At 41.4% G+C, this 26,564-nt stretch overlaps 1 protein-coding gene across 1 annotated transcript; it reads right to left on the minus strand.

The window, feature by feature from the left end:
• Positions 1 to 1,029: 1,029 nt before the first annotated feature.
• Positions 1,030 to 23,540, minus strand: MFSD14A (major facilitator superfamily domain containing 14A). Its single transcript, XM_033151531.1, has 12 exons — positions 23,274 to 23,540; positions 13,656 to 13,751; positions 10,969 to 11,031; positions 9,770 to 9,897; positions 8,673 to 8,787; positions 8,054 to 8,272; positions 6,420 to 6,533; positions 5,573 to 5,644; positions 4,988 to 5,100; positions 4,105 to 4,202; positions 3,690 to 3,853; positions 1,030 to 2,564 (listed from the first exon to the last, which is right to left on the minus strand). The coding sequence occupies exons 1-12, from the start codon at positions 23,358 to 23,360 to the stop codon at positions 2,358 to 2,360; spliced, it is 1,476 nt and encodes a 491-aa protein (XP_033007422.1). The 5' UTR covers positions 23,361 to 23,540; the 3' UTR covers positions 1,030 to 2,357.
• Between the last annotated feature and the right edge of the window lie 3,024 nt (positions 23,541 to 26,564).

Genomic DNA, 26,564 nt, shown 5'->3' on the forward strand with positions numbered 1-26,564 from the left:
TGTTATAGGGCAAAGTAGCAGCACTGTCAATTTTTAAGCTTAAACACCTTATTGATTCACTGCTCCATCACCGAGAGTTTGAGATAGTTTTTTCCAGCTGTACTGGAAACACCAGGGATCACCAGGTTGATGAGCCTTTTTTCTCTAAGTCACCTCCTTAAGCCTTATCTACCTCCATAATTCTACCCATTCAACTATTAAGTTTTTCCACAGGGAAATTACAAAATGAGGCTGAGAATAATGGGAGAGATGCACCAGTCCTTCCTAGGACCAAACAACTACAGCAAAGGTGTAAATGCCCAGTTGTGTGCTTACAGTACTACTCTAGTGCTTGCCCACTACTGTCTCAAGTGGAGGAGCTGCCCACCAAAAGCATTTCAAGTTTCAATTCTACGGTTATCTTATACGAAACTGTCTTATTCATATAACTCCTCCACTAACTGTATATAAAGAAAATTATTCATGGGGAAACTCCTTTTTGCAGTGACATTACTAGCTGAAGACAATGCCAAAAAACTGTACATTACCTAATAAGATTCCCTTCTGGAAAATAACTGTTGATTAATTCTTTATATAGCCATAGGCAGAAATATTAACAGCTAAATCCAGTTGGTGCTATGTAAATACATTTTGCTCCTATAAGTTTTACAAGAGCCAAATTTGATAAACATCCTTTTATCTAGTCAGCAGGGAATTCTTTCTACAATATTCCATCTCTCCCCTCACCAAGTGCTCTGACAACCGTTTAAAGCAGATTTAAGATTGGGAGGGGGGTTGCCAAATTTTCCTCCCCACCCCATTCTGCTGGCAGATTCTTTTCCATTAATACATAGTCACCATTAGATACTACACCTTATAGAATATGTTTACCTCTTCCTGGTGTCTCATACAAAGTACAGGTTGGTGATGCCTTTAAGTAGTAAAGAATATCTGTGAGTACATAGAAGAAGCAGAGTTACCATGAGAAAGGTATAAGCTCATCTACACACATAGCATATAGTCTTGTTTCAAGTAATTTGTTTTAAAAAATCACTAAAATATTCAACTTTATTAACAGTGTATTTACATTTTTTTCCAGCTTTTAGTCAACCGTGGTGCATTAAAAAAGCTAAGCAATAACCACAGTACAAGATGAAAACATTTTGAACTATACAATACTTTATACACGTTTTATACAAAGGAACACTTAAATAATACAACCGGACACAAAAATATACATTTTTAGAGAAATTCACATCAGTAATTGTATAAAGCTCTCTCCTGTACTGTGGTCCTGAAACGGCAGGACTAATCCTTGGCTCTGAAGTGTTACTTGTGACAGTCCTGAAAGGCCACTATAGCACAAGGATTGCCGCCTCCATTACTAGGCAGGGCTACTTACCAGTCACCACTCTCTCTCTCTCTGCAGACTTCATTCACAAATAACAACAGAGCCAGAGAAGGCAGATCAACTGCCATTTGGCTTTAGCTCTGTACTTAAAAAGCTACCATCGCTGACCAGTAACAGAAGTGGCAATCCAGTATAGACCACACCAACGTCTTCAAGGCTATCAGCTTAGAGTTGAGTTTGTGTGTTCAAGTGTTGAGGTCCTTATGCAAAACATCCAAAGCATAGTGGTATCAAATTGTATTTAGGAAGGTAGAGTTCTGGAGCCAGTAATAAAATCTTTTAGGCTCACGCTACCCACTAGTTTTAAGTACTACATACCGATATATACTTAATTAAAAGAATGAAAGAATCAGCAGAATAATGCACTTAAAGGAGTGTGTACTGTTCAGGATGTGTGTTCAACACATGATTGTGTTAGTAAAAATAAGGAAAGCCCGCCAGACACTGATTTGACAGTCCAAGGTCAACCCAGTTCACTTTTCTTGGTCAAGTGCATCTACATTAAGGCTTTGAATTCGTCTGACCCAAGATTTTACAGTTCAAATAAAAGGGTACCCAAGTCCTGCTAGTATGTCTCATTGAGACCAACATGAAGAGAATAAAGCTTAACACCTTCCAGAAACTGATGCAAGAACACATGCCGATACCTTGAATATATATAATTTAGTTTCAAAATTAAGATGTAAAGATTTAATAAGTTTTTGTTTTTTTCACTAGGACATTATGGCAAAAAAATCCTAGAGGGTTAAAAAAAATCAAAAATCAAATAATTTAAGTTGTAACTTCTTTGGAGGATTTTCCACTTCCTGTTTGTGGTTCTTACAATTTTCATGCAAAGAGATAAAATTTCTTAAGACCACCTTAAGAAACGATACTTTCAATGGAAATGGAATGTGCATCCAGAACTGCAGGTGAGGGGGGGGGGGGAGAGTAAGAAACTCGCTCTAGGAGTCCTTGAGTTTTGTTGTCATACATTTGTGTCTTGTAATAAAGGTTCCTTGGCCTCTCCAGGGGCCTGTGGACTGTGTGGGTGACCGTGGCCACCGCAGTGCTTTTTCCAGTTGCTCGATCGACCATTTAAGTTGGTGTGTTCGGGAATAAACAAGGCAACAAGCAGAGCCAGTAATACAGAGCATGCTCCAAATAGGAATGGGGGACCAGGAATGATGGAGTTCTGCAAGGAAAAGCACAAGAAAAGTTTACCAAAAGAAACCACCACTTTTAGTTTGAATTGTGTTTCCCTTTTAGATTACTTTATGCCAGATGTTGGTGCAGCAAAGATTGGACACTGGGCCAACAGAGTTGCAGAATTTTCTTTCCCACCCTTCCTCCCACTAACCAAAACGATTAGAGGGCACTGGACTTTGAGCCACTAAACGCAAACAATAACCTATCTCACCTCCGTGTGTGTGACATATTTAAAACCAAACTACAGAACTGCTCCAGATGCTGGAGAATGCCAAACACAACAGGTAATCCCATATATGTCATTCGAAGTAGAGATGATGGCTACTCTGCATTATTATTATTACTGCTGCTGCTGCTGCTGCTGCTGCTGCTACTGCTACTGCACCAAGCATTGGACTTGCAAGAATAAAATGTTCACGTAGTTTGCTGGTAAAAGTAATACAAAATCTTTGTTGGCAAAATTCTGGATTTACACTTGAATGCCATTCCCAGGTTAAGTGCGCATTTATCAATCAGAAATCGGTCTTAAGCTGCATATGGGTTTTCTCGAGATACTGCAAAACCACTGTGCACATGCAGCCAGCCTCACTCCCCTTTCCAACAGCAAAAACTGCAGCAGGCAAGGTATGACACAGTTAACAAAATAAAATGATTTTCCGTCTGTGGACAGATCTGAAGTGTTATTATTTCTAAATCGAGAATGGTGAAAAAATAACCTTCAGTATTTCCATGCAGTGATGAATTGATGTATTAAGCCATTCTGAGGATCAGATATTCTAAGCCAGGTACATGGTACATTCTAAATGTTGTGGACTGCCAACTCCCATCAGTCCAGTCAGCATGAACAATGGACAGGGATGACGACACCTGTATGGTACCACACAGGCTACCCATGCTGTAAGCTTGGTACTCACAACCTCTGCCATCATGTACCAGAGAAGATACTTTTTAGAGCAACCTTCACAAATTCTGTTTCTGAAATAACTCTTTAGGACAAGTCACACATTAAGCAAAGTCTACCACCACATATACACCCAAGAGGTACTTGTATGCAAGCAGTGAAGTGTTAGCCCCCCTCTGTTAAAATATACAGAAACGCTGAAGACAATACCTGCTGCGAATGGTGCGGTGTGGCTACATTATCTCCCAGATCATTCTGAGTCACTGGAATTTCATTCAATTCTACATGGAAAATGTAGAATATAAAACCATAAAGTGCTGGTCCCAAGCCATTGCAGAGGCCTCTAATTCCTGTTATCATTCCTTGTACCACACCTAGAAAACAAAAAAAGAATCAGCTACAGGCTAACCATTTTCTATACTTGGGCAATGATTAAAAAACAGATACTGTGTGCTCAACAAATATTTGCCTGCCTTATCTGGAAACTGTCTCCCCCCAGTCCCGAGATTACTAAAAACATTTTGATCACTTTTTACTAGTACTCAATGTGCTTCTAAAAAAACAAAGCCATTCATTGGTTCTGAGAATTTTCCACTTCACGTGTCTCGTCTTATGAAGTACCTACCCTGTTGATCAGCATCAGCAGTTCGTGAAACAAGCGCACTGACGGCTGGAAACGTGATGCTAGACATGGCAGCAACAGCCCCTGCTGCCCACATCATCCTGGAAAAAAGTTGAAATTGAAACGGATAAATTTGTCAAGATACAGTTCAGAATCACCTCTGAGAATTTCAGCTTGAAATCATGTAATGCTGCAGGGAAACAAGCCGTCTGTATGACAAGAATGTGCCTTATTATTATTATTTGCAAAAAGGAGCAACAAAATAGCTTGAATAATGTATTTAACATATTCTACATAGAAGACATCAGAAAACAACAGCTTGTTACACTTCTCTGCAATCATTAAAGGCAATACCCCCAAAAGTCATACTCTCAGTAGACCAGTTCAAATCAAAAGGCTTAAGTCATGACTAATTCAAATCCACTGCTTTCAAAGAACAGCCTTCCTGGACCAGACCAAAGTCCCATCTAGTCCACCTCCTCTTCCCACAGAGGACAATCAGATGCCTACGAGAAGCCCATAAGCAAGATATGAGCAATGGAATTCAGAGGAATACTGCCTCTGATCCTGAAATACATATACCCATGACAGTGATAGCCACGGTTCTAGCATTACAATATGATTTAATCAGATACAACCCATGCATTTGGATGGGTGTACTCAGATTTAACCATTGTATATCACCCTGAATGTGTGGCTTGGAACAGAGGCATTATGACAATCAGCATTGCACATCTTTAGAACATACACTTTCCAATACTATGGATGAAAGCAAAAAAGAGAGATTTATGAGTCACATAGCATATATTTTAAGGAGTCTTCTAAATTAAGAACAGGATTCTGCCAATAAATAAACAAAAAAGCAACAAATGAAAAAGTTACTTACCAAGGTTCTGAGCCAAAGCCATACCACGCAAGCTGCAGTATTTGAAATCCCAGGCCCAACAGGATGGTGTTTTTGTTTCCAATTGACCTCATAAGTAAACTCAAAACTATTGTCTGAGGGGAGAAAAATGACATTATTCTAGTTGATGCAGTATATGGTTATTGGAAACACCCAGGACACCTCAGAGATTTAAAAAAGCATTAGCTACAGAAAATCCCGAGCTAGTTCTCAGTGACCCATGCATCTGATTTCTACAAAGCTAGAGACTGGGAACATGATTGGGGGTGGGGTGGCAAGCGGAGAATCAAAGTAACAACTATTGTTTGCTTTCATCACACACATTTAGTAAAGCTACACTGGAATGTAGAAATTGAACTTTATGTATAATTTGTACTGGGAAGCCCTTTGTTTTCATCTTATTTTTGCTGTGGCTCCACAGATTATAGTTTAAACATCAGTGCCCTAACAGGAAAACTTTAGTGCCTTACTTAGCTAATCACCAGTGACAGCCCAACCACCTCTGTTCCTGGAGATATTCTGTTAACAGAACCTCTACAGCAAACCATGATTGTCAGTTATAGTTACCTGGGCAACAATGGAGAGAATCCCAAGGACTGCTATAAATGCTGCAACACTTTCTGGTGAAAATCTCATTATCTAAAGGATAAATAAAAATCATCAGATCATTTTTACGTTAAACATAGATGAGCGTGTCAAAGTGTGTTCAGTTCACATAATGTTACCTATCTAACTAAAATCTTTCATTTAATAAAATACTGAATATAGCTAGCCAACTCAATTTCAAGGCAGGACAATTTTTTAAAATGTCCTTCCAATGGTACAGGAGAGGCGGGTGACGCTGTGGTCTAAACAACAGAGCCTAGGGCTTGCCGATCAGAAGGTCGGCAGTTCGAATCCCCGCGACAGGGTGAGCTCCCGTTGTTCAGTCCCAGCTGTTGCCAACCTAGCAGTTTGAAAGCACATCAAAGTGCAGGTAAATAGGTACCGGTCGAGCGGGAAGGTAAACGGCGTTTCCATGCACTGCTCTGGTTTCGCCAGAAGCGGCTTAGTCATGCTGGCCACATGACCTGGAAAAACTGTCTGCGGACAAACGTTGGCTCCCTCGGCCAGTAATGCGAGATGAGTGCCGCAACCCCAGAGTCATCCGTGACTGGACTTAACGGTCAGGGGTCCCTTTACCTTTACAATGGTACAGAGGCCTGATTTCAGTCAGTTCTTCAGCAGAAAGTGAATGTGCTTTTAAGCAATGCAAATGATTCCACAAAGCACAGAATAAAAAAGTGATTTGCCCCTTTCAGGCAAAGCTGACAAGTCCTAGCAAATGAATCTATCAACAAATTGTTCCGGCTTCATCACCCCTCATTTCTGTCACTTAATATTCCACAATCAAAATAATTAGGCAAATGCTTACTTGTCTGAGGTACAAGAAAAAGCTGGAATACTGTCCTGCCTCAGGGAGGTATGAGAGAAAGACTGTTATGCAGATCAGCAGCACTATGGAATCCTGACCAACTTTCTTCAATGACTAGAACAAAGGGAAGAAAGGAAATGGTCAAGTATAATTTACAGAGCCCATGTGATGTAGTGGTTAGTGTGTTTGACTAGGACCTGGGAAAGGAGGGTTCAAATCCCCATGAAGGCCACTGGGTGACCTTGAGCCACTCACTGCCTCTCAGCCTCACCTACTTCACAGGGTTGTTGTGGGGTTTAAAGGAGACTGGGGGAGGGGAGAACCATGCATGCCACTTTGAGCTCCTTGGAAGAAAAAGATGGGATTTAAGCACAATAAAATAAATAAATGTTCCTTGCCTCACGGGAGGACAGTGGACAGGGCCACACATATATGCGGGGGTTTCTGCATACATGAAGAGATCTCTCCCCAGGAACGCAGGATAAAAGATGAGTAAATTTTAAAAGGAAAGAAAAAAACTGAAACAGCCCAACAAAGATGTGAAAGTCCACTGCCGTTCAGGAGCCACAAAATGTTGAAGAGAGTTTGAAATAAACAGAGACAGAGAAAAACCAACTTGGATGAACACCTAGTGCCCTACTAGTATCCTGGGTGGGCAATTAGGGTAGGGAATGTGTGCATTCCCCAACCCAGCTATATTTTCCCTCTCTCCAGGATTTCTCCAGAACAAAATAACGTTTTGAAGGGCTATATCCCCATCAAAGCTAAATCCTCCCCAATCACAGGGACATATATGGTCTGAAGCAAAGATAGGGATTTTCAGAAATCGGTTTGTTACTTTTATGTCTCTATTCTGGACCTTCATAAAAAGTGAGGACTGATAAATGGACAGAATTCAGTCCTGGTGTAGCCACTTCAGCTGGGACACACAGTCCCCACACCTTAACCATTCATTCCTCCCCAGGAGTTCAATAATGTGCTCATGTTGGAGCCCAAGTTCTTTTGTGTACTGACACTACCCTAAATATTTTTACAGTAGTTAGTGAGCCATTCCACTTGGCTGGGAACTTCCATATACAGTCGAACCTTGGATCCCGAATGCCACAAACCTGGAAGTGACTGTTCTGGTTTGCGAACTATTTTTGGTAGTCAAACGTCTGGCGGGGCTTCCGTAGCTTCCAATTGGCTGCAGGAGCTTCCTGCAACCAATCAGAAGCCGTGCTTTGGCTTCTGAACATTTTGGAAGTTGAACCGACTTCCAGAATGGATTCTGTTTGACTTCCAAGGTACGACTGTAGTTTCTTAGGGAAATTGGGGACAGCTAACTGGCTAAAGAAGAATCCTGCCTAGACCTACAAGTGTGACTCTGGAAAGAGATTAAGTAATCAAAGTTGTATGGAAATATAAACCAGCCAGGCATCTAGCCGCAGACCAAGTGTGTTCGCATGTTTTGAAATTGTGCCACCCCAGAGCCTTCTAAAACATTAGCTAAGCAACCAATTGCAAAAAGCAGTGGGGTGAAATTCCGGTACAGACATGCTCAACAAAACATTTACTGTTACACATTAATAAAAACTCCAGTTTCAAGGCACACCACAGCACCCTCTGTACCAAACGTTTAAATACATTATTACCGCAAATGGGTCAGCTTGTTCCCAAGAAATGGGTGCTCCCCACGACGCAGGCCTCATCTTTTCTGGCAATGATTCAGGTACAGCAACAAGGATAAAGCAAATATCCAGCAATGCAATAGCTGTAGCTAGGACCACAACCAGGCTGTCTCCGTACACACGACCAAGGTAGGCACCAATGGCAGGACTGGTAACTAAACTCGCAGCAAAAGTTGCCGAAACCTATGAATGATAACAGGGATAATATTTGAGCAACCACATCCTCTCTTTCTAATGCCAAGGAGACAGAGAAATGGAAAGCATTTAATACAAAACACCACCGTAAGTTTTGATAATTTATAGACTTAATGATCATGATTTTCCTATAGCAACTGTTGAATGTTAGGTAATGGAAGAATGACTTAAAGTTATGAGTAAGAGTAGCAATAGATAGTTCTTTCGCAATACAGATGAAGTAAAGATTCTTCTGATAAATAGGAACAGGAAGCCAGCACTGTAGGATGCTAACCAAGAACCCAATTAGGTGCATGTACTTCCTGTAACGTGTTACAACTCACATTAAAAGAATTCTAATTACTAACGACTGTTGTGTTTAAAACATTCAGATAAACTACACACATACCAAGCCATACGCCATGCTCCTTTCATGTTCTTGGGTTATATCTGCTACATAAGCAAACACCACTGAAAAGGTCACTGCAAAGACTCCAGAGACAGATATAACAGCAAAGTACCACCTAGGAACACAAAAAAACCACAGTAATAGTTTCTTAAAGGGATAGTTTCTTAAAGGTAGTTGCAATTAACAAGAAAAATCCTAGCCTGGGGTGGAGAAATACAGCCAAATTTTCAAATAAATATTAAAACAGAGGACCACTGAGTAAAAGGCAGCATTTTTTGACAAACCTTTCCACAATATATTAGATTTAAAAAGATTTTATATTTGTTTTATTTATTCAAAGTATTTATAAACTGCTTTTTAGCTAAGCCCATTCAATGCACACAGAAAGAAAAACATGGGTTACGTTAAGCACATTGAACAGGTGCATTTGGCATACTTTGTCAAAGTGAATATCCTTGAGTCACTAAAAGTGAATGTTTCAGCAGAAAAGGAGAAGCAAAAAATGACATATAACTGGTCATTCCAGAGAGACGCTCTACGCCAAAAACTGTATAGGACTCATTCTTGTCCAGAAACCTGAGGAACAAGAAATTGCAGAGTCCCATGAACCAAATCTCTGCTTCAATAAAACCTAGGGACTGCAGGAAAGCCTAAAGCATACCAAAAGGCAATGTTGGTCTGCAGCACTGCCTGAGAACAAAACAAGGAGAGCAGCCAAGGACAGCTTGTCTATGTCATTCACAATACGTTCATTGGTAAGTGAGCTGGCACTCTGCTAACAAGCACCATCTAGCTTTGCACAAAACACAGTTCAAGATTTGACATTTTGTTTGTCGTCGTCGTCGTCTTCTTCTCTGGCGATCACTCGTAGCCGAGTAAGATTGTCTTCCATAAACACGGTTTTAACAACGAGTGCGTAAGTGACTGTGGAGGCCAATTCTGGATCCACACGCCCTTCCACAGTGGGGACATTGGTTTCTGGGCGGGAGTTGATCACGATGTGGATTTGCCAAGCGTGCCTTCCTTATAATGAAAACCAAGCACACAAGACTAACATGACAGACGTATACAGGCAAACTTTAAAAGGGGACACTAACCATGGACTGATCTTCATTAGTGGAATTGGTGCACAGGTAAAAAATACTGTTAGCAGCAGGAAGGATTTTCGGCCCCAAACGTCAGACAGAGCCCCAATCAGAGGGGCACTTAGGAAAGACAGTAAGCCCTGGGAAGTAAAAACAAATGCTTAAGTGAAGGACAATGCACACACTGAAGGCAAAAAGAAGAGCTGAAAGGTTTAACATCCTGATACATTCATTGAAAGCAGTGCTTCCCAAACTTGGGTCTCCAGCTGTTTTTGGACTACAATTCCCATCTCCCCGACCACTGGTCTTGCTAGCTAGGGATGATGGGAGTTGTAGTCTGAAAAAACCCAAGTTTAGGAAACACTGATCTAAAGCCTTTTTAAAAGAAATACATTCATCTAAAGCCTACTTTTAAACAAAAAGATAATCTGCCCCTTCCTTGAAATGACTCACTACTCTACAACAGGCAGGTTCAGTTAATAGGATGCATATGACACAAAGTGCAGGATAGGGCTCATATGGATGTCTCTTAGCCCATCATAAACATAGGTAGCCCTACAGTACTCCTTCCAGTTTTGGAGGCCGGCATTGCAAAAGCCTTTTTCTGTGATATAAAGCAGGCTTATACACAGTGGTTTACTAGGTGAGAACAAATCACCTGCAGATAACCAGGCAGGAAAAAACTGTTTGGCCCTCAGCATGTTCCAAATAAATACTTGCTCAAAAATATATTGTTATCTGAGTGGCTCACAAAAATGATAAAAAATGCATTAAACTTGTTCTTTTTGATAAAGAAAACAGGAATCATAAAACCGAGAAGCCTATATTATACACACACAAGTTGTTTAAAAGGCCTGGGTTAATAACACATCTTCACTTCCAAGACTGAACTAGAACATTTGGAATCCCTGTCACTACAGGAATTTAGTAACACCGTATCTTGAACTGAAGGCTATGATCTTCCTAGAGTTTTGAGACGATTCTTAAAGGAATGATATGAAATACGTAGAGGGAACGAAGAATTAAATGCAGTCTAACTTTTGGCTTATTGTGTTTGATCTCACCCTTAATTCACAACGTCAGGTATAATCCTGAACTTGAATAGAAAAAGGTGGAATACTTGAACCATTCAGGTCTAATTTGCAGGCATTTGATTTATGAATGAATCATACACCTCAATAGAAAACATTTAAAAACTAGGCTGGTCTTACCTTTACTCCTTGGATTAGGCCATTCATTAAAAACGTATGTTTGGGGAAGGTTTCGTGCAAAACCTGTGAAACAATTATGCATGTGACATATTAATGAAGGACACCTAAGAGTATGAATACTCTATTTAAGCACAAAAAAGTTTCAAAGTCCTTAGCCTCCATTACCACCACCACAGTTTACTGAGACAGAATCACTTCCCTTCGCAGCAGAAAACACTCACTAGTGCCAATACTGTAAAAAGCTTATCACCATTTGTTACGTACATTGGATTTTTCTAAGAAAAAAGGAAGAGGGAGAAGAATGACGTTCTACAGCTAAGGGCCTGCAATACCTGCAGCGTTATGATGCGATACAACTGTATCACTCAACATGGGAACTGTTTCTACCATAAAGAACATTGCAACTGCTGGTGTATCCATGCCCACATTTGTCAGAAATCCCAGTGTGGTATGGTGTTACTTGGCAGTGCGTCAATACAGTACTACCATCAGTAGCTTCCTTTTGCCCTGACTTTTGAGATACTATGCCTCTTTTTTTAAAAAGGGACAGTTTCTAGGTTTCTGCATATGCGAATTCAGATAATGCAGACACACTCATATTTTACTTTTTAAAAAATGCAAATTCTGTAGTGTATCAAACTACTATAAAATGTGACTATGACTTTCTTAAGGCTCTAATTATATTAAAGAAAAGAAATATCTAATGTATCAAAAGAAAAAAAAATATGATTACTCTGAAGAAACATGAACATCATGAACATCAAAGGAAACCATAGCATCAAATGGTGGAAAAGAATTATGTGGTATTAAATTGTAACTAATTTTGTTATTCCAATTATTAATTTTTTAAAAGGCTTTAAATCTGCCTGCTTGCTGGTTGTTTAAAGTTCATGCATTAATTTGGTCATTAGGAATAATTCCCATATATTCTGTCCATTTTTTGAAAGACTGAATATTTTTGCTTTTCAAGGTTGGACAATGCATAAACTTGCCAGACTGGCAATCTAACTGCACTTCTATAAGTACTACTTCTGAGTTTAGTACACACAGAAGAGCAGTTTTAGGAGTATTTGAAATATTATATCCAATAATTTCCTATATCATGTTTAACACCAATTTCTATTTTCATTTTTACACAATTAAAAAAAAGTGCAAGTAACCAGTAAAAGGTTTTAGAGAGCTAGTATAAATTATTCTGGTACCAAGTGCAGGTTTTTTTCTGTCATTACATAACAGCACACAATAAGCTACAATGACCATGCAAACACAAGAACACTGATGGTCAGCAATTTGTTTACTACCTCCATTATCATATTTGCATACACTGCACTATTTTCAGTTGTTTGCTTTTTCTGCATAGAGAATTTGGAATTGTGTTCACATTTATATCATGAGGCACTGAGAAGGAAATTTTGACTCTTACTGAGGGGTGAGCTAGGAGAAAAAAAGTCTGAAGAGACAGAAGGCATGGATAGTGTGCATGCTGCAGAGTTAGAACTGGCAAAGGAATCTAGGAAGACCTTTCCCTGAAGATATTACAAAATTCAAAGCCACCTATCCACATGCAAGCCAGACGTTGCTAGCATGTTTCTGGCCAAGACAGATTCACATTGCATCAAAAAAGGGGAAAGTGAAAGCAGAGCTGTCCTTGGAAATTCTAAATGGGTGTGTGTTTTGGAATCGAATTTACAGAAACACAGTCTCTGCTGGATTGTATTAGGCTTTCCATACTTCAGAAAGTTAGCAGTGAAATACTTCCTCCTCTTATTACAAAGCTAAAATTGTATATTCAAAGAGTGTTTATTTTTACCTTTCAAACGCAAGACAAGCCAGTTTACTTGGATTTAACTGAGAACATAACATTTACTTGAGAACAAATATCCCAGTCACACTATGTCCCTTGAACACAAACCACCCCATTTCAGTTACATATTACCATCAAGAACAGCATTTTGCCAGATACAGAAATAGCAATAAACCACAACAGAACACTTAAGAATATACAGTGGTGCCCCGCTAGACGAATGCCTCACTAGATGAAAAACTTGCTAGACGAAGGCATTCGTCTAGCGGAAGGCTGCCCCGCTAGACGAAAAAGTCTATGGGGCTGCCTCGCAAGACGAAAAATTTTCGTCTTTTTTTTTCGTTTTGCGGAGCGCGGCTGTCATTGCCGCTCCGCAAGACGAAAAACCCGCTAGACGAAAATTTTCGCAGAACGAATTATTTTCGTCTAGCGGGGCACCACTGTATTCAGAATTTGCTTTTAGCACGCATTAAGTCATCTTAATGTCTGCTTAAGGGGAATGGCTCTCTCATACAGCAATGCACATAACCTGCCAGTCATGCCAAGACTGAACACATTTATCTGATGGCAAGCATAACTGTTTACTCTGTTGCGTATTTCCAAATAACCATGCACTGTTTTACGCATGATACAGATGCACAGCCCCCAACTTCCTAAACTGTTGTTTAGCAGCAAGAATGAGTAACCCATCTCACTCCTCCTCCTAAATATTTGCCTGCTGATTCAATCAAACCTCAGCTATTCCAAAACAGGGAACTGTGATTTAATGTCAGTTTACTAACCAGCTTTAAGCACCAAGGAAGGGAGGAAGCAGAGAGAGGAGCGGGAGTCAGGTCTAATCCCTTGTTAAAATACAGTATTTTTTTTAAAAAAAATCACTTACCACTAAGGTAGGTGCTGTCAGAAGCCCCCATGCAAAGAATTCCAAAAATATTACTATCACAGCATGATAGACACTAGGTGAGCCTATTCCTTGAGGCTGAAAGAAAGAAATATAATTGTTACTACATATAGCCCAACACCAGTCACATATAATTTCCTCACTAGCAAACAATAGGGAAGAGGTGGCCTCAGATGCTGCTGAACTCTAACTCTCATCAGCCCCAGCCAGCAGTACCAATGGTTAGGGAAGATAAGACTTGCAGTTCAACAGCATACAGAGAGGCATTCCTGCAACAGGGGATGAAGACAGATGTTACAACTCAAGGGAATGAAAGACACCCAAGCTGCATTCAGACACAATGGCAAATTACAGTTTGCAGTTGCATGCATGCATAGAACTTATGTCTCAGGTATTCTACCCACCCACCTGACCAGGAGAGATTTATAAAGTGACCTTGCTTGTTGACAAGATAAAAGTTTGTCACATTCATGCACAATGACAAATTTGGGTTTGGCCAATTATAGTTTGTTCTTAAAGCAGGAACAAAATGTATGTTAGGATCCTTGATTAAGGGCAAATTAAGGACAGGTATTCAGAAAAAATGGAAAACTGATGGCTTGCTGGCTAACAGGAAACCACTTTAGGGAACCCCTGTGTGTGAGTGGAGAAAGTGCACAAGCCCAAGACTCAACTCTCCATGCGCATGTAATGGAAAAACCATAGTCTGAATGCATTAAACTATTCATACAATTTTTCAGTAAGCATTTCCATTATGAAAACCTATTTTGACTCTTATATGATTCCACTATATGTTTGAATACTGGTCCTCTATTCTCTCAGGTCAAGTGACATTCATGACAATGGTGCATGTTCCAGTTATCTAGTCTTACATTACTAGATCGGTGTTTCCCCAATTAATCCTCTCAACTTAAAAGTGTGCTACTTCTTTCTTTTGCAAAGAATTTGCATACCTTCATTCAAAACCCACTATCCATGAAAATGTATCAACAGCAAAGTAACATGCAGCCATAGTATTGCTTGAACAAATCAAAATGAGAGTATCCAAGTTTTCAAGTGTGACCATTAATTGCATCAATGTATTGGAAAACTGCCACAGCCCTTTGCTAAAATGGATGTTAAGGTTAAATGCCTAACTGTAGCAAAAACTCTTCAATATAGAACATACTACAGGTAAGCCAGCAGCTTATTGTTGGGCACTACACCCAGAGACAATCATGTAGTGGGCTCATTTTGGTTCTCTTACTTACTATATCTCTCCCAATAACTCTGCATGAGACCACATTTAATTGGGATTACAAGTGCAATACATGTTTGAGGGCATGGAAAGGTTGATGCTAAAAACCTTAACTGCCACAGGAATTCAATTACTGCTCAAACAAAATTAAGCCAAGAATGAGTACAAATGTCACAGCACATTTACACCTTTGTACTACACACAAAAGCAAAAAGGAATATTTTAGTGTGCAACTACTTTTTTTTGTTTGGGTCCCAAATTGAGCTGAATTTTGCATCAAAACTCATGCATGGAAAAACAATACCCTGCCAAGAGTTGTAACTGCCAGAATGCTTCAATATTTCTCCAGAGGAGCTCCTGGCACTGATGCATCTACGCTTGCATTCTTTCTGTGACTACAGAAAGCTGGGGGAGGCGGAAGAAATGTAACTGGAGGGTTTGACAGCCTTGTTCATCAAGCTAAAATAGATTATCACCTGGCTGGGAGGCAGAAAAAGTCTGCATGCCTCTGCCACCCCATGCCAGCTGCAATGTGAGAGAGAATGGGAGAAAGTTAACCATTTCTCCATCTTTTACTGAGCTCCAAACACGATCTCTAACTTTCATATTGTTTCATATCTCTCTCTCTCTCTCTCTCTCTCACACACACACACAAACAATAATTTCCTATTTAGCAGCTTTACTTACATGCAAAAGATTCACTCCCCCCCAATCTTTCAGCCAATTAGAAGGAGAGTAGCTGGTTGCTTCAGTTTCCGATTCCCCATTTTTCTTCTTTTCTTGTCTCTCCTCCCTTTAACTTTGGGTTTCATTTGAGTTTATTAGGCTGAATTTTTGAGCCTCTTGTTCATGACCACCACTTAAACCAGAAATCAACCACTCTGGCATTAAAAAAACCATACTTCAAATGGATCAAGTTACGTTCCTTCAAACTGGCCATCTCCCACTCCCCCAAAATAGGGGCATGTTCAGAGGAAATGTTTTTGGTCAGACACCAAAGACACCACCAAAAAAATTGACACCCAAGTACACACACACACACACACACACACACACTGAGAGTGGCAGCAGCCAGGGTGTTGTGGCATTTCCTTACATAAATTTGTTATGGCTCCTGCATCTGTACACTGCATCTTTTCTGGCATAGTGACACATCTATAGCACTCAGACCAGCAGCAGTCAATACGCTTTCCCAGCCAAGCCAACAGAGGGGAGGATTTAATCTGCAGCTACCCTCAGGATTTCATCCTTTTCCCAAAAGGACATGATGAAACAGTAGCAGATGGAGGGGAAAGGGAAGGTATAAACAGGAGCAGTGCCTCAATTCCTTGTAATTACTCATAACAGACTTGGAAAAAAGTTAAGAATCTACTGCAAAAGATTAAAACAAGGATTGTAGAAACTTTTAAAAAACGACAGTACTCAAGCTGCAGTAGCATCACACAACTTCACATTTCTAAAATTCTAGAGCACTTTCAAATACAATCAAATGCTTAACCACATCCTGTCACACCCAAGAGCTGTATAGCATGCTTCCTTAAAATGGTGGAATGAACACGTCGGAATTGACTGAATATTACAAATGGGGAAGTACAACAAAGATGAATGACACTGAATTAATGTTACTTCCTTTTGGGGGGGGAGCAGTATTCCTTTCTTTACTTACTTTAACTTTTCTGCATTAAGATTTTCTTGAGTATTGTTAGTTCACATTATGGAATAGGAAAATTAGTCAGAACTTTATGCCACTTATGTACGTTTTCCTCCAGAAACATATTTTACAGTTCTTAGCAACGCTTGAAAACATCCCCACAGAAACATTCATTTATAAGAGCATCTGACTGACCACATTGCTTTTATATGCAGATACAAAAGTCAGCTAAGTTTACAAGCAATTCTGCAACTTTTCATGAAGGCCCCCCAGGCATTAAATATGCAGCTAAAGACCACAGAGCACCAAACACATGGTACCTACTACACCATTATGTACAATCAGCACAGAAGGGCAATTACATGCTTCCCTTGAGGGTGTAAAGTAGTAACAGCACCTCCTCATTCTCCACAACAATCTTACTCTGGACTGGAAAGAGCATGACAGCACTCCTTATCCAAGGGGGGAAATGCACTGTGATGAAGCAATATTGTTCTTCCTGCATATGAATACATGAAGTTGCCTTAGAGTGATATGTGTTTTAAACCATGATTTGCCATGTGTGCACTGATCATGCTCGCTTTGCTCCTCTCCCTACTTGCACTGGAGAGAAACAAACCACGAGCCCTGCCTTCATGTTCCATCCATGTTTTGGTTTTACTCCAAACCACAAGGATAAGCCAAAGTTTGTTCTTTGCTTATCAGCCATGGTTTTTTTTTTTAGCAAAACAAACCACCATCCCTGGTTCAGATGCAATACTAACCCAGTAGTTGTCGTTTGTAGAGAACATATAGCCTATGCATGTTAAGCCACGAGTCAAAAAGTCTGTCTGTCTAGTTCAGCTTTCTCCAACCAGGTGTCCTCCAGATGTTTTAGACTATACAGTGGTACGTTGGTTGTTGAACTTAATCCATTCCGGGAGTCTGTTCAATTCCCAGAATGGTTTGAAAACCAAGGCATGGCTTCTGATTGCCTACAGGAGCTTCCTGCACTCAATTGGAATCTGCATCGGACGTTCAGCTTCCAAAAAATGTTTGCAAACTGGAACACTCACTTTGCGGTGTTCTGGAGCCAAAACGTCCAAATACCAAGACGTTCGACAACCAAGGTATGACTGTAACCCCCATGATTCTTGACTATTGGGCAATAGTTCAAGAGCAATGCTAAACCAAGGTTTGACGTTATGTGCACAAGCCTCAGTCTTGTACACTTCTTCCTACTCTCCTGTGTGGCCATTACCTCTCTCCTTTGAGATTTATCCAAGAATAGAAGTAGGGAATTGTGGTGCATGATGAAAGGGGCCATGTGTCATGGACTGGTTGGATGCAAAGAATGGTAAGATGAAGCAGCTGGGGAACCACCAAGGGAAAATGGCTCAAGGCATAGGGAGTGGTGGTAGGACGACATGAGCGGTCAGAGGGAGGTGGTGTCAGAAACTGGAAATGGGGTTTAGTGAGTGGGGTGAGTCTGTGGCAGAGAAAAGTCCAGAATCAGAGGCAGAGATGAGACAGGCTGGTGAAGAGTCACGGGTGTCTCCCCCTCCTGCTGCAACAAGCACCCCTCTTCACCCAGACTTCCAGAACCAGATGAGGCATGAAAGAGGAGGAAAGACAAGCTGCACACAGGAGCAGTCTCCAATTGCTTGCAAGAAGCGCTGGAGAGGAGAAGACATGGCTGTGGGGAGGAAGGAACTTTCAGTCTCAGCAACTGATTTCATGAAGTAAGATGCTGTGCTGAAACTGCCCAGTCTGTGAAAATAGTGCTTTGCTAATAAACAGTGTACATGCACACGAAAGCTCATACCAAGAACAAACTTAGTTGGTCTCTAAGGTGCTACTGGAAGTATTTTTTATTTTTTATTTTGTTCTGCTAATAAACAGTTATCTCCAGTTTGGACTGTGTGATTTACTGACTGCCTGGCTTTGCGGCAGAATGTGAGCCTGAAGGTTCAGATAATCTCTTCCACCTAATGCCCAAAAATGATTTGGTGATTCATGTGAACCACCACTATCAGCAGCTTACCAAAGTCTAAGGCAGAGGATTTTCCTGCCTCTGCTACCTGAGATTCTTTAAGTAGTGATTCAGAGGTCTGAATCTATTGCCAAGCTAGGGCATGTGCCTTGGGAAGTTGTGACAACCCTGCCTCATGTCTTGTAATAGGCAGTGCTGCAGGTGTCTCAGCCATCCCTTTAAGGATAAAAGAGGTGACTTGTCTGCAACAGTGTACTTACTCTCCTGCTGGAGAAGAGCATTAGGTCACAATTGCCAACTTCTTTCTTAGCAATAAAAAGGCCACACAAGTACTGACTTATTACTGAAGTACCTTCAAGGATCAAGAGAAGTAATCCCCAGGGAAACAAGCATTCCAAGTACATTAAATACCCAGATTTCTGGAGTAATTTATAAGGAACCCAATGTTTGAAGTTTCACATACATTTATGTTGCACTAGAACTTAGAAATCTGACCTGCAATAAGGAGGGTGAAAGTGACAACTATGAAACTTAAAATATTTGTTTTCTAGTGTGAGCATTTGCAATAGTAATTTGACATAAAGGGTAAGAATTGAGCAGGAGCTGGAGGGAGAGGGAGATAAGTTTCACTGTAAGTTGTAAGGAGACACCCACTGAATCAAAGTCAAGAAGTGAGACGTCACCTATTAAATCGGAACTCAAGGCCACTAATAAGTATACATCCTTTCTCAACCTAGTTTCAACATAACCAACTTCAAAAAAATGAAGCAGTCTCTCCTTCAAAGCACAGGCAGTCCACAGAGGGAGCCCCCAGAAAGTGAACAACTGTTTGATAAGAAGTCAACCCTCCATTCAGTCTTCACTAACCTGGTGCCCTCCACAGGTTTGGGACATACAACTCCTATGGCCAGGAGTAGTCTAAAACATCTGGGGGGGGGCACCAAGTTGGCAAAGGCCACTCTCTCAAAACTGCTCTATACAGTGCAGCACAAGGCAACACACCACCTGTGCTGACTACTTAGCAATTTTAACAGTAATTATGTATGTGGTGTTAACCATTCAAGGGAGCAACTTTGTGCTTTAGTAGTTTCTACCATAACATGAATACACCTGTGTCCCTTTTCTGTTGATACAGCAGATCCCACTCAATTAAAAAAAAAAAAACTACTTTTGCCTGAACAAGAATAATCAAGATCTATAGACTTTGTGCCTTCTTAAATAAAATGGACAGAGCATTGAGAATCTGTGACCTCTGAACCACACACATTATCCACCTGAAATTAGTATCAATACAAGGGGCAACCATTTTGCGAGGTGGTTTCGTTCCTGACCCCCATGCGCGTCAGTGAAGAATGCACAAGTCCGCCCCATTTTCGGGCCCCTTCTGGGTCGGCAGTGACAAGCATGTACGTGATTGCATGTCAATCAGACACACATAAAATAGTGGCTGCCTATAGTTTAAAAGTTGAGGCAAGCCCTCCAAACACACTGGAATAGACATGGCAATGTTAATCTACCAGTATGTACTGTACAGTTGTACCTCTGGTTGCGAACGGGATCCGTTTCGGAGGCCCGTTCGCAACATGAAAAGCCCGCAACCTGAAGCATCGTATCTGCACAGTGTGCGGCGCAATTCGGTGTTTGTGCGCATGCGCGAAGTGCAACTTAGCGCTGCTGCGCATGCGGCGAAAGATGGAAGTAACCCTTTCCGGTACTTCTGGGTCGCCGTGGGACGCAACCTGAAAAAACGCAACATGAAGCAAACGTTAACATGAGGTATGACTGTATTTTCAACCATTCTGTTTAAGATTCTAACTACCGTACTACTACAGTTACAAATATTATCACATGATCCAACCTGATGTAAGTAGCTGAACATCCCTGTTTCTAATGCCACCAGATTACTTCTTCAATGTGAAGAGTATATTGGGGTAAGCAGGATGAAGGAGGTGGGGGGTGGGAGAAGATACGGTCCTTTAAGCATGGTTTTTAAAAGGGACAGTGAATTTTACAAGTAAGTGAGGCTGCAACAGGTGCTCTACCTACTTTAAGCACTTTTAACAACATAAGAGTAATCTTCTGAAAATATATAGGATATAAATAAAATGAACATGGCAATGGTGATAAGCTGAAAATACAGTTAACTGCAAGTAAGAATGTGATGTGGTATTTTTAAAAATATTGAAATGCTTTATCATCAATAATTCTGCAGTATTATTTCCCTTTTGAAAATGGGGAACTCAGAATTTGTTTCAGAAAATGTATCTTCTAAGCTTTGTACCTTCAGTGAAAAGTGTCATTCATTTGAACCATCAGAAATGACTGTGTAAATTGATAACATGAGTTTGACTAACAGGGTTATGGCATTCAGAGCTCTGAGTCAAAGCTCTTCATTGCCAATTTGCACAAAAAGTTTTCCTGCACATGAAGAAACATGCATGACTTTCTCATGTGCTGAACTGTGAAGAGCACACCTGCAAAAACAAACAAACCCAACAGAAGAATCCAGAATAGCTCCTCACACCAACAGCAGCGACATGAAGAATGTAAACAGGAGGCCTGTCCCCAAAGACTCAGGTTCCCTGATGTGTGTGTCCCTAATTGGACACAATACTTGGATCTATTCACGGTTCTACACGTTTTAGTTTGACATGTGTACTGTTTACATTTTATGTGTGAATTATGGAAAACATTGGTGCAACCAGAGAAGAAGAAGAGTTTGGATTTGATATCCCGCTTTTCACTACCCGAAGGAGTCTCAAAGCGGCTAACATTCTCCTTTCCCTTCCTCCCCCACAACAAACACTCTGTGAGGTGAGTGGGGCTGAGAAGTGTGGCTAGCCCAAGGTCACCCAGCAGCTGCATGTGGAGGAGCGGAGACACGAACCCGGTTCCCCAGATTACAAGTCTGCCACTCTTAACCACTACACCACACTGGCATGTGTTAAATGTAAAACAACTCTGAATTCATGACTGAGCAGGAAAGTCAAGCCAAACTCAAATCAAACATCAATAGGCTATTATCTCTGCCATAAACTCTCTCTTTGCTCAAGCTCATAAACTATAGGTGGCTAATCTTTCCAGCCAGTTGCTGCTGGACTTCAACTCCCCCCATCCACAGTTACTTATCATGCAGGCTAAGGTTGATGAGTTTAAAAGCCAAACAACGTTTAGGGGATCACAGGTTAGCCACCCCTGCCTTAAATACATAACAAAAACAGGCAAAGCTGGATTCCAACCAGTGTTAAAAATGTAAAAATTGCAGTCACAGTAGAGTACAAGAAGATAATTGACCAGTAGAGTACAAGAAGATAATTGTGCATCTGTTACTTGATGGCTCTAGAGAAGGAAACACAGTTAGTGTGTGTTCATGTGTCTATGACAAGATGATCTCCATGCTGAAAATAACATTTAAAGCATGAAGCTATCCATTGGCAAGAGATGCACATAGGTAGCTCATAAACAGGGTGTGTGAAGGTGTGGGTCTGTGACATGCTGTAAATGACAAAGCATAGAAATTAAAACTAAGTTCAGCAATTGAAGCCCACTAGGCCAAAGCTCTTGTTCAAACTGCCAATCCAAAGTTAAGAATGGATGTGCCAGCATACCATCTGGGGAACTGGCAAGACTGAACTAGAAATACTAGTTGCCAAGAAACCGGTCAGCATCCTTGCAAAATTACAACTGCCTTTGAAATGTGCTCTACATCTTGTGACAGAGATGGGCTCCCCTCCCCCCAAAAAAAGTTTCAGGGATGAAAATAGGGACATGCCTGTATTAAACATTCAATTCAATTAAACATTCAAATCAAGATTACTTCCTGATCAGCACACATTGCTGAAACAGCCATAAATTTAATATAGTACAGAGCAGGCATCCTACACCAGCTGAAGGTGATGCACAGGTGAAACTACAGCAGTTTCCTTTAACAAAAACACCTGAATATGCTAGATTTAATTTGCAATCTCCTGGTGGATCTTTCCTTCAAATAGTGAATTCGAGCAGCTCAAGAGTGTCCATCACTATGGAAGCACATCAGGTCCACCCAGAATAAAGCCAGTGATTTCTGCAGCAGCCAGGAAATCTCCGAGAAAACATATGTTTGTGAATCAAAAGAAGGACAAGCCCTTTTCCTTCCACGCTTTCCAGTATAGTAAATACTGTATATATACAGCATATGTATAGTATAGATATGTCTATCTCTAAAGATTTCTGAAACAGAAGCCCATCTAATGATATATACAGGACAGCAGAGGAAAGAGAGGAAACTGTGCTCCCCTCCCCCCATTCTCCCCACCTGAAATTCACCTTCCTCACAAGGCCTGATTACAAATTTTGTCCCAGAAGAGGGACACTCCTTTTAGGGAGCCTATTGTGACAAAAAACTGATTTATTGTAACGGGAACCCCAAACCCACTTGGGACCAAAGGACGGCGGAAGGCAAACTCGCTCTCTAGGGAAAGTGTAGTCAACAAAGTTCCTTCCAAAAGCCACCCTTAAAATTTCCTCACGTAGAACAACAACAACAACAACAAAGTCGTCGTCCCCCGGTCAAACCGGGGCAGTTAACCGATTCCGCCTTCGGTTAAAGGCGACCCAAGCTCGTTGGGCGGGCAGACGGCAGCACCTGGGCCTGAAGCACGCGGGCGAGCGGGCCTGCCTGGTACCGCGGGGGTCTCGCGGGGCGCCACCCCCTAGCCCCGGTCCCCTCAGGGCCCTTCGGAGCCGCCCACCCCTCACCGTGCCGCCGTCCTTAATGATGATCTTCTTGGCTAGCAGGATGCTGCGGTTGGCGGCCCTTTTCTTCTTCTTCCCCGCCTGGGTCATTTTACCATCGTCCTGGAGGGCCGAGGGAAGGGCGGGCTGGGCAGCGAGAGGGGCTCGGGGCGGAGGCGTCTCGTCTTCCTCTCCCGGCAGCGGCCGGGACCTCGTTTCCTCCGCGCGGCAACAGCCTCCCTCTCAGGCACCCGCCGGCGCCGCCATCTTGGAGAGGGGAGGAGGGGCGGGGGAGAGGAAGGGGAGGGCGGGGCGGAAGGGGAACAACAACTGCGGCGCCGGCAACAGAGGCTCACATCACGCGATCACCCGATTGGTCAGGGGGCCCTGCACGTGAGCCCCGGGGGCCTCGCCCCTAACACCACCCCCTCCAACACAAGGCGGCGGAAGGGAGCCAATCGCTTTCGTCGACGCTAATTTTCGCGCGAGCCCCTCTCAACCTTCGAGAGGTTCACGCGACGGGACGCGAGCGGCGGTGTGGTGGGCGGGGCTACGTGACTGGCGGAGCAGGGCGTGGCAGGAAGGTTCCTCGTGAGGGCGGCGCTTCACTCTTCCCTATTTGTGGCTCTGTAGGCGTGAATGTACCAAGATTTCATAAGTTAAAATGAGGCTGCGGTCTTATGATTTCCTGCTGGTCGTTAGATGAAATTTTATCATTATTATTGCTTTTATTTTTATTTTATATACTGTGATCTTTTTCTGTGAACCGCCCTGAGACCTCCGGGTATAAGGCGGTATATAAATTCTAATAATAATAATAATAATAATAATAATATAAATTAATAATAAATTTAGAGTTCTAGTTTGAAGAATTGGTTCCTGATTTTGCTTTCCTGCCTTGACTCTCCCCTGCCTGTCTCCCCCCCCCCCCCCAAGCCTGCCTTCCTTGAATGGATTGTATGTTTTGGATGAAAAGCAGGAGTACCAATGCCCTAAAATAATAATAAACTGCCTTTTTTATAAGTGGGTGGTATGTGCAGGCCTTTAAATGAGATAAAACAACAATAATCTGAAATTGCAGCTCATATCAGTGTCGGTGGAGTGCCCTATAAGTAGAACCATTTAAAACCAATGGATTTAAATCCATTCATTTGGACTTAATTCTATGATTCTGTTATTTCAGTGGCTCTATTCCAAGTATGGCTTAATTGGGTACAACCTAAAGTACTTAATTAAATGGTTTAATTAGGTAGAACCTAAAGTATTGTTACATGTTTGGGGGTGCCAGACCCCTCTTCCTGGATCCAGTAAGTGTTGGAATCAAGCTTGGGGTGTTAAACTGAGTGCCAGACACCCAATCCCTGGACTCAGCAAGTGTTAAAAGCTAATCAAGACAGGCAAGCTTATTGTGTGCTCTGTGCTAGGTACAAAATGGGTGGAGCCCCTTTTTCAAATCAGAGGAAAGCCAGAGCTTAGAAATGAGTTTGTGCCAAGGGAGCCAGAAAGTAGACGTAAAGTAGCAAGCTGGAATGCCAAAGAGGTACAATGCTCGATTTGTGTTTGAATCCAAGACTGGGAGAAACAAGACCCTTTTGGGATGTTAATGCTGTGAACCCCTCTGTTGAGGTTCAGGTTGTAAAGACACCACAGTCTTCACTGTGTTTCATTCCAAAACAAAATACGAACCCTGTACAAGCTGCTGGAATCTCACACCACTCGGCGATTGAGGGAGCATCCAACAGTATACAAATCACACCCATTTGGTTCAGGTGTAGATGTCCTGTTCTGCTATGAATGTAACAACTTTTTTATTTTTTAAAGATATGTTTACATCTTGTCTGGTAAATATAGTACATTGGGTTATATTTACATTGTGCAATAAAAAGGGAACTATAAAGTGTACATTAATGTATTTCATTCTTCCATTATTATTCCCCCCCCCCCCACATTGGGGCACATTAAGCCAGTTCTTGCACACTAGGTTTATTGACCCTCCTGGTCAATACATACACTAACTCCATTTCCACTGCAATCCTGTCCACATCACCATACCCTCCTCCAACCAAACAAAATACCCTTGAAAAGGATTGGAAGGAACTGGCGACAAGAAGGGCTTTCTTCTCATCAAGACAGGAAAAGTGTAAGCCTCATTCTTGAATGGAAATGAGTTCCTGAGTATGTGATGAAACATCAGGTTCCTGATGAGGAACCTGAGATTAGAAATTTTCCCTGCTTCCCTACTCTGTTTGGGAGGCAAGGGAAACTACAGATCCCATACTCTCCAGCAGGAAACAGCATTCACCAACATGCACAGCAATTCTCATACTGGAAGCAGGCCCTTCTCACTTGCCTTTATTTCTCTCCCTTGCCAAGGATAGTCAAGATGTTGGTTTTTTAATGACCCAGAATTGGGTTGTTATTCTTTTAAAAAAACATTTATTAGAAAAGCTTTTTTTCTTTTTAAAGTGAATTTTGCAGCAAGCCAAGTGGAGCTCATCCATCACCACCTTTCATGCAGGCCACTGTTGCCCAAAGAGCTTCTGCAAACTTTGGCAGACTTTTCCCCGTTCCCTGGCCCGAATTTAAATTGGAAGGACCCTTTATTCTTACAGTCTTAAATATTTGCTTTTAGCGTGTGTAAAGTGTAAGAATCAGCTATGCAAAACTGGTATGATAGGGTTTGGAAGGTTGTGCTTGTAGACAAACCAACACAACATTGTGGAGAAGTCAGGGGCAATATTACCAGAGATAAATTTTATGATAACTGGTCTCCATTCATTTCTTTCGTTAATTCCTCAACAGAAGAACCTGGACCACCTTCTATTCTATATTTATTTTGAGATATTTACTGAACTTCCAGATTTTTATTTATTTAGATACTATGTTTTTGACTGTCTCCAAGGTTTAAAGAAGGTTGTTTTCAGCTTTGCAAGTCTGCTGTTGTAATTGATCCTATATGTTTGGCATTTATTCTTGGATATATTCTTTCCAACACGTGTAATGGGGACACATCGTTCACGTACGTTTCCCCCTCTCTTGACGTGATCCTTAGAATTGTTGTGGTTGTTTTGAGTCGGTTTAATTTTTTGTTTTAAACAAACAAACAAAGAACAGCCCAACCAGAACTAACTAGGAAGACCTTGAGGTCATAGTGGATAGGCCAGTGAAGATGTCAACCTGGTGTGTGGAGGCTGTGAAAAAGGCAAATTCCGTTCTAGGGATCATTAGGAAAGGAATGTAAAATAAAAATGCCAGGGCCGTTCTGCTGTTATACAAATCTATGCCATGGCGACATTAGGAATACTGGGCCCAGTT

The sequence above is a fragment of the Lacerta agilis genome, chromosome 6, assembly GCF_009819535.1.
Source record: "Lacerta agilis isolate rLacAgi1 chromosome 6, rLacAgi1.pri, whole genome shotgun sequence".
Taxonomy (NCBI): domain Eukaryota; kingdom Metazoa; phylum Chordata; class Lepidosauria; order Squamata; family Lacertidae; genus Lacerta; species Lacerta agilis.